This window comes from Pinus tabuliformis, chromosome 1_2, assembly GCF_031772625.1.
Source record: "Pinus tabuliformis cultivar Carrire ecotype Pingquan chromosome 1_2, CPIR1, whole genome shotgun sequence".
Lineage (NCBI taxonomy): Eukaryota > Viridiplantae > Streptophyta > Pinopsida > Pinales > Pinaceae > Pinus > Pinus tabuliformis.
Genome location: NC_142298.1, coordinates 414411689 through 414420930, shown reverse-complemented (window position 1 = coordinate 414420930; position 9242 = coordinate 414411689). Strand labels below are relative to the sequence as shown.

Genomic DNA, 9242 nt, shown 5'->3' with positions numbered 1-9242 from the left:
GTCCCACAATTTCACCTGTCAGAGGGGATTGTACGCCAGGTTTACATGTCGGTTCCATGTTTGGGGCGCTCAAGTCAGAATTGGGTCGAATTATAGGATGGTTAGCTAAGGAATCTAGGAAAACTTTGTAACATGCATAACTTTCTCAATTTTTTTTTCAAATGAGGTGCAAAAAGAACCCAGATGGGAGTTTTGGATAACTATGGATTTATTAGAGACATTTGTTTAGCATTATGAGCACTGCAAATACATGAAAACACATATTCTTGAGCATAATGAAAGAGGCCCTACATTGGAAGCTAGACGAGGAGATGTAGCCTAGGAGAGGCGTGAACTCCTTTATCATGTTTGTTGTTATGTGTTTTTGATATGGTATTTTTTCTTTGTTTTGGATGTAAATTTTGTTTAAAAATCACTTGTTTATTTGTTTAGTAACTTGATCCATTACCCAAAACACATATAAAATTTCACTCGCAATTTGTATATCACTTTCAAGTTTCAATTACAGATCATATACCTTCTGTAATCATCAATAATCAACAGAAAATAGTAAGCACCTCCTAGGGATCTAGTCTGCATTAATCCATAAACATCAATATCCACAAGTTCTAATACATCCCTTCTTCTCTTATAAGGATTAGGGGTAATTTATGTTTGCATATTTGTCCTAATTCATGGCCTTCACAAGAAACATGCTCATTCTTTAACATAGGGTGTCCTTCAACCATCCTTTGTTTCTACAACAACAAAAAATAATGATAATTGATATAACCATACCTCTAGTACCAAAGGATTTTTGTTGACATAGTTGTAGAAATTAGTGCTTGATCATCATTACTATGACATCAAGCTTGTACAGTCCTCCAACCTTGAATCCTGAAGAAACAAGTTTGCAGTGATCCAACAAGTCTTTTACTATGCAACGTGTCTTGAAGAATTCAACCTTCATATTGTGATTTGTGATTATAGACACAAGGATCAATTTTTTATTGATCTTGAGCACATACATAACACTATGAATGTTGATGGCACTGCCATTTGGGAACGTTACTGGAATGTCTCCGCTGTTGATTTGATGTGCATGATCATCTCTAAGGTAAATGTTGGCATAATTTCTTGTTTCCATAAAATTATCATACCGACTCATACTAGATTTCATGTGAATCGAGGCTCCAGAGTCCACAGACCATGCCTTAACATCATTGGTCTTAGCATATAACACAACATTACACACAAACAAATTAATATTTTTGAGATCAAAATTTAGGGCTTCTCCTGCAAAATGTCTTGAATGTTTTTTGTGTTTATGCCTAGCTTCATCCCTTTTCTTCTTATAACAATCTCAGGCAAGATTCCCACTTTCACCACAATAAAAGAATTTCATTCTATAATCATTTCTAGCAGGTGACATGCCTTGGTTTGGCTTTGGATATGGATTTTTTTGAAATGGACTTCCACCCTTACTCCCTTCTCCCTATTTCCCTTTGAATAACTTCTTCTTTTCCAACAGTGCTAAATCCATATTATCAGGTTTCAATTTTTTGCGCCCATCTTATTCTTGCATCACTATACCTTTCAATTCCTCAAAAGTGGGAGCTTTCTCCCTTGCTACAAGACCTATAATAAACATTTGATATTCCTTTGAGATTCCATTTCGAGTAAATATAACAAGATTAGTACTAGGTATTGATTCTCCTATGTCTCCCAACTTATCTTTCAAGTATTTGATTCTTGAAACAAAAGTAATAACATATTCATTTTATTCTATTTTAATGTACAAGAGCTTAATTTTTCAAGAAGAGGACCTGATTTGTATTTTTGATCTCATACAGATCCTTAAGTGTAGTTTAGGTTTCAATGGAAACATTTCAATAACGAATATGATGGATTATAGTATCCTTCATGGACATCCTTAATAGTAGCTTTGATTTATTCTCCCACTTCTCCTAGTCTTGGATTGATGTTGTTGTTGTGCCTCCAACTGCACTTGACTTTGCTTCTTCTCCATTTGTGACCATCCATATGCCATAAAATTCCATCCACATTCGCAACTTAAACTTCCAATTAACATAATTTAAGCCATCCAACTTACTGGCCTCATTAAGGTATGTCTCTGCAAGTGGATTAGTCATCTTCACATAAAATCTCTGTCTTCACCAATAACCTACTTCTTGCTCCACACTTCACAGGCACCACCAACAACTCCAAATATGATTGTAGATCAAATCTAGAGAGAAGCTCTACTAAAGAGTATTCTTCTCTGAGTGGCTTCAAATAAATATGAGCAAAATTGATCTTTAAATTGTACCAAAAAAAATTGAAGCCCCATAAAGAAAAATACACACTTTACTTTATTAAATTCACCATATATATGTCAAAATAAATCAAAAAGTGAATCATCGCACCCCTAAAACCATGCCCATGTGATGCGTTGCATAAAAATTAATTTCATAGGTTACCCCAATCAACACACTTTTTTCTTGGTGGATAGTGCATTGGTTCTGTAAAAAACTATATATCCACTCCTCTGTTCCTCTGATATAAGGCTTCCCCTATCTGGTCCTCAAGGTCGTCCTTAGGGCCATTTAGTAAAATAATACTCCACGCCCAACTCTCCACACAATCAAGATACAAGCTCAATCTGTGTAGGCTCATAATCGATCAATGCGACATGCGGGTCAACTCTTGCCTCTCCATATTAATGCCACAACAAATTGCCTCTTGATGCAGATTGCCTCACAATGACATGTAGATCACCTCTCTAGTGCTCTTGGTACCAATTTCCAGTTAATCAAAGTGTTCTCATCTTCAAGGAAATTAGAAGTACTAGTTACGATGACCACTCAACCCTCCAGCTTCCATATAATGTTGCATTCATAAGTTGTCCTATCATTGATTAATTCAACGGGCCACAATGAATTCTCTATATTTACCTTCTTTCTCTGAAACACAACACTTCTTATATGTAGTGGTATCACAAATCACAACTAGTATCATGCAACCAGCACTTCACTTGACCCACACTATCTCCTCACTGATCGCAGCTGACACCAGTGCTTAGATCTTTGACAAGTCCAACAGTTCAAAAAACAACAATTGCGCTTGTCTCTTGATTGCAATTGACACTCCTCTAATTTCCAGATGAACATTATCAACACTCCAAAAATATAGTAGGTAAACACTTCAAATGATCTTTGTGTTTTCATGATCAAAGACACACTTGCCAATAACTTGGGCCCTCCAAACGATGCTCCACACTCCTTTCAGACTTGAGAAATACCACTTGGCTCTTCAACATCGAATACCCTCACCAATACTCGATTGTCACTACAAGTTGTTGCCCCAGTGACAATGAGATGACAACACCAATTTACCACAAGAGGACTACACTCCACGAGAGCTCTGATACCAAGATAAAACATGGAAGATGAAACTTGGAGAATGAGTCAGCAACTCTTAGGTGAGATTCACTTGGAAGCTGCCCAACAATGTTGTGACTTCATTAATTAAATAATCAAAGATCCATATATTGAAATGAATTCATTTAGTTAGGGAGATCAAACAAACCCCTAGGGAATAGGATTTAAGTCCTAAATACAAACACAATCACAACAACCTAACAAATGCTTTCTCCATTATTTGCAAGTATAATAAATTACATTTATTATCATATAATATGTTAAATTTACAACTATAATCAATTATATTTATTATATTGTAATAGGAGTTATGACTACTATCGTTCCACAACAAAAAAAATCTCAATGTCATTCAGTTAAATTGGAATGGTTACTCTAGGGTTGGAGAAAATGAAATTGAATTGGAATATTGCAGGCACAAATGGGTGCATGGATTGAAGCACTTATCAAAATTTCAAAATCTCTAACATTTTAGATTAGGGAAAAAGTGGAAGGAAGAGGTGGGTTATGAGAGAATCGTTTAGATTTTATTCTTAAAATCCTACATACTTTATCTTAATAGATGATATTATATATTTATTAAAATCTTATTTACTTTATCTTTGTAGTTGATATTAAAATTAAAGAAATCCTATTGTAATGTTTATTTGGAATTGAAAGAAGATTTAATTTGTTGACTTGGAATTGAATGTACAACACAAATGAAATCTTTGGATTAATAACAATAAAAAACGTGTCACAGTGTTCAAATGGCAAAAAAAAAATTGGTCACGTATTGTTGCACTAGGAATGTATGCACATTCCTAAGAATGAGTTCTTGTTCCTAAGAATACATAACTCCTAATAATGTGTGCATGTTTCTAAGTAGTGCCTATATGGTGCCTTAGCTAGAATCCTAGTTGGAAATTTGAGGTTTGTTGAGCCTTGATTCCCAAGAATGCATGCACGCTACTAGGAGTGTGCATGTACTCCCATGGGAGCATCTTTTCAATGACCCCATTCCATATTTGGGACCATTATTACTATGCAAGTGCTCAATAGTGTAAAACCACTCTACAGGTGTAAGTGTGGTGCTCATGCGTAGTAAGGGGTTGCATCATCTTCAAGCCCACATGGTTAACATGCATGATTTTAAGTTGGAAGAATGTGCTTCATATTTATGGAATTATCTTCAATTTGATGCTCATGCACCTTGTGAGGTGGCATCTTCCACAATGCCAGATGGTTGGCTTGCATAATGTGAGAAATTATTGGATTGAGGAATGAATGCATCGAAGAAGGGGACATTCATCTCCTTTTTCATTTGTAATAACAATTGATTATGAGATGGTAGAGCATGATACATTTTCTCCACACACAGATGGCTAGCATGCATAAAGGGATCCACTATTGGATTGAGGGATAAATACATGGAAGTAGGGGCCATGAAATTTCCTTTTTCCTTTGTAGTAAGGATTGCTTTTAAGCTGTCAATTGGGCATACCTCGGGTGGTTGGGAGGTTGGAATTAAATTATCCCCACCTAGGATCAATTCCAACATGTAACATGATGGATATTTACAACATTGACCGAATAAGTATGTTCCTCATATGGAATATACACCATTATACCTATTAAAGAAAAAAAAAAGGATTTCTTTTAAGCTAACAAAATGTGGTTTATATCAATGTGAACCAAATGATTTAGTGCATCTAGCTATAATCTGTTGATTGAAGAAAGCATGTCAAATCATCCATTTAAATTGTCTCAAAAGTAGGAGAAAAAAAAATCTAGAAGCTTTTATAGGAGATCATAAAGATGAACTCCATGCCTTGAAGACGAAAAGCATCTTTCTAGCATTAATGATTCATGCCACCTTAGGCCTCATTCACCAATTCCACATCTCCATACCTACCATGCACAAAAGTTGATTCATAAATCTCTATGATCCATTACTTCCATTCAAATTAGTGAATTTAGTGTAAATTAATTTATTTTCATCCTTTCTATACTCTTGTTCTAATCCATTTGTTTACTTCATGATTTTTTTTTAATACCCACTTCTATTTGCTTTACCTTCTAGTGGATCTAGGCTATATGTTGGGAAAACTGTGATAGGAGTAGTTAATTTGATTATTGCTATTTGGTGACTATGATAGTTGGCTTATAAAACTTATAGGTGTTTTATATCATGTTTCTACAATGTAACATTCAACAATATGCAATGGTTATATGGCTAATGAGAGATGTTAGACACAAAATGTCATAGTCCAACCATTTTCAGCCATTGAAATTATCATTTACTTTTCGTCTGTATTTACAACTTCATCACAAGGCATTATATTTTCTTTACATTATAGACACATAATGAGATAATGAGATGTTAGGACCTAAATCATGAATAACATCTCTATTTAGTCTAGATTTATGGCTCACCACATGCATGATTGCATTTAGCCCGATTTTGTTGATTGAAGTGAGCATTTAGAATCATCAATTTGAGTTGTTGCAAAACTAAGATATCAAAAAAATCTAAATTTTACGGTTCCAAGCCTAGTTGCCCTAGTATCCATGCTATTGCTCCTATAAAATAGGTCATTTCAACATCAACATTATGCAATGGTTCGAAGGCTAATGAGCCATATAGATTGTGATTCCAATGGGTTGGAGGTGGGGGTCGTGAAGAAGATTCCTAAGAGTGGTCCTTGTATAAAAAGAGATAGTTATACGTTCTTTTAGGCCAGGCAATGTGTTAGGTTTAAAAAAAACATACGGATTGATACGGATTGATAGGCGGTGAGACTATTACAATGACGAATGATTAGTGGGACAAACTTTCGCATAATAAAACAATGGCATGTGAATCTACTATATTTTCCTATTAATCTTCCTTTGCCTTCATCCCTTTTGACCCTACGTTGTTATCTTTCTTTATTTTGACCTTATAGAATCTTGCAGGTGGACGCACTCTGTGGTTTTTACTCCTTTTGACTGTACATTGTTATCTTTCTTTATTTTTCCTCCTTTTGACCTTATGGAATGTTGCAGGGGACGCACTCTGTGAAATTAGCTATTATTAGGAATTTAGGTAAGAATTCAGGAATACTATTTGTCTCTGACTAACAAGCTTAAGCTTAACCTTTGCCTAATTTGTCTCAATATAAATTCCTCCAATATAAATTCCTCCATACCTGATCTACGGAAGATCCACACAGCACCTGTATCTTGTGAACTTCTGCTTATTTGACTCTTTCTCTTGGACGAGAATAATTCGAAGGCGTTCTCTTGGACGAGCATAATTCAAAGGTGTTATGCGTATGGTTGCAGAAAAGTTATATTCCCTTTCTTCCTCTTTTTACTTTTCTCTTTTTGTTCTTGTTATGTCATTTTTAGTATCTCTGCTTTTCGAGATTCGAGCACTGAAATTGAAAAAGTTGAACACTCGCTTTCGGTTTCTCAGTTTTCGTCATTTATCAGTCGGTTATGGGAGGCTGTGGATGAGCGCTCTCACTTCTTATCTTTCTGGTTGTGTAAGCTGCAGAGCAGATATGGGGGAGCTACCGGGGGTTCTGAAAGTCCGGGTGATCAAGGGATTGAAATTAGTGATTAAAGACAGGGTGATGAGCAGCGATCCTTACGTTATCATCAAGCTGGGTAAACATGTCCGTAATCTCTCAACCAACCACCAACTTTTCATCGTGGCATTACGAGTAGTAAACTTCATATATTGTAAGTCCGAAATAGAGGAGAAGCAACCGGCTGCAAGGCATCCAATGTCATGTTAGCTGAGTTGCACATGGTTGAATATCTTTTTTAGATCAGAACTAGTCAATCCAGGTTATAGGGTTTGTAGAAGTTGTTTATATGTTTAGTGTAGATTTGAGAGTATTTTGAAAATTTTATTGACATTAATGAAAACAATAGTTGAAAGAACTTTATTCATATTTATTAAATTTCTTAAATATTTAGAAATCTGCAATCTAGCTATACCTTAATTTCAGATTGTTAGAAATTGTAATGAAAACAATAGTTGAAAGAACTTTATTCATATTTATTAAATTTCTTAAATATTTAGAAATCTGCAATCTAGCTATACCTTAATTTCAGATTGTTAGAAATTGTAATTAGTAGGCTAAATTTAGGAGAGTTATTTAACAGAATCAAGTCTAGTGAGTTCCAGTTAAATTATATTTTGAAAAAAGTCAAATTTAAAATATGTATATTATTTTATATGTGTCTTACTATTTAACTGAATCAAGTCAAGTATAATTTAAAATATGTATATTATTTTATATGTCTTACTATTTAACTGAATCAAGTCAAGTGAGTTTCAGTTAAATTATATTTTGAAAAAAGTCAAATTTAAAATATGTGTATTATTTTATGTGTGTCTTACTCTCTACCTTTCCAACAAATAGAACAAAATTCATTCATATCCATCAAATTTCCTAAATATTTCGAAATCTGCAATCTAGTTGTATCTTCAAATACCCTCAGGAATGTTTATTGCTTATTGGTTTAGCTTTTTGTACAAAGGTTTTTATTCTGACAGATATTTTATTTTTGCTACCAAATACACACGCTTCTGATTTTTCCTTTCTGTTCTCAGACAAAGAAGACTACTGTGAAAAGAAGGAGCCTTAATCCACTTTGGGACGAAGAGTTTACATTTACTATTACTGCCATTTCTCATCATGATCCTTGCTCACTCACAGCGGTATAATTTTAAATTTGATCATTGCTCACTCACTGTGATACCATTTTTGTGATACCATTTTTAAATCTAAAGCAACTTGTTCCCTTCATGGCTTATATACTTATACAAGTCATGGGAAGAAATTTAAAATATATATTATTTTATCAGGAGCTTCAGTGACAAGAAAAGTTTTACGTTAGAGAGGGATGGTATGAATCAATCATTGGTCTGTATTTTGCAGGAGGTGTGGGATCATGATACATTTTCTAGGGATGACTTCATGGGAAGTGCTGAAATTGACCTAAAGCCTCTTTTTCATGAACTATACCCCATTGCAAATGGTAAGAAAGTACTGGCCAAATCCAGCAGTAAGTACCTGGATAGAGATAGTTACCTCATCGATAGTAGAGATGGTACACGAGTCCAAGCGCTGTGCTTGAAGCTTGGTGGAGATGAGTTTGGTGGAGAGTGTGGAGTGCTAGAATTGAGACTAGAATGGCAGGGTCTTTCCTGAAGCTTACGTTTCAGCAAGTGAGAATTTGACAGTTTTCATCTTTAAGGTCTGAAGCGTTTACAAAATCAAAACGAAGGGCATCAAAGTCTATTATGTCAAGACCTCTGACACTATACGGAGATCGTAGAGGCGTGATGGCGGCTGTAGGGTGGCCGCTCTTTGTAACATGCATATTTTAAGTAGTTTTATGAAATTTATCTGGTTTTATAAATATTTGTAAAATTGATGAAGTAAATTAAAAAAATAAAATAAAATAAATCATTCCTTATACTATTATATTATTACGGTCTTTTGGGATTAAATACACTTATTTATCATTAAGTGCAAAAAAATTACACATACATATTAATAATGCGTAGGTTTGATGAGGGCTCTTCAAATCCCTGGGAATTTAGTGGATGGAATAATTTTATTTAAATTTTAATTATTTTAAGTATTTGAGTACGTATAATTTTTTTATATTTATTTAAAGAAATTGTGGACATCTCAATTTCGATGAAGAATTGATAGAAATTGTAATTATTTTGAAATTACTATTATTTTAAATATTTGAGTAGATTCAAAATCTCTAGATTAATTTAAGAAAATTGTAAAGATCTTAATCTGATAAGGAATGGTTGAAATTGTAATTATT

The 9242-nt window shown here is 34.2% G+C and overlaps 1 protein-coding gene across 1 annotated transcript; it reads left to right on the top strand.

Annotated features, from left to right (window-relative positions):
• Positions 1 to 6888: 6888 nt before the first annotated feature.
• On the top strand, positions 6889 to 8876 carry LOC149206107 (protein C2-DOMAIN ABA-RELATED 3-like). Its single transcript, XM_089393633.1, has 3 exons — positions 6889 to 7060; positions 8008 to 8115; positions 8336 to 8876. Exons 1-3 carry the CDS (start codon positions 6896 to 6898, stop codon positions 8606 to 8608), a joined length of 546 nt encoding a protein of 181 aa, XP_089249759.1. The 5' UTR covers positions 6889 to 6895; the 3' UTR covers positions 8609 to 8876.
• Positions 8877 to 9242: the final 366 nt, after the last annotated feature.

What these genes read in the sequence shown, in the direction of transcription:
- LOC149206107 (XM_089393633.1), top strand. Translation starts at nt 6,896, where the DNA reads ATGAGCGCTCTCACTTCTTATCTTTCTGGTTGTGTAAGCTGCAGAGCA. An exon ending in TCATCAAGCTGGGTAAACAT is followed by an intron (nt 7,061 to 8,007) that starts GTCCGTAATCTC and finishes TTCTGTTCTCAG; the next exon opens with ACAAAGAAGACTACTGTGAA. An exon ending in ATCCTTGCTCACTCACAGCG is followed by an intron (nt 8,116 to 8,335) that starts GTATAATTTTAA and finishes TGTATTTTGCAG; the next exon opens with GAGGTGTGGGATCATGATAC.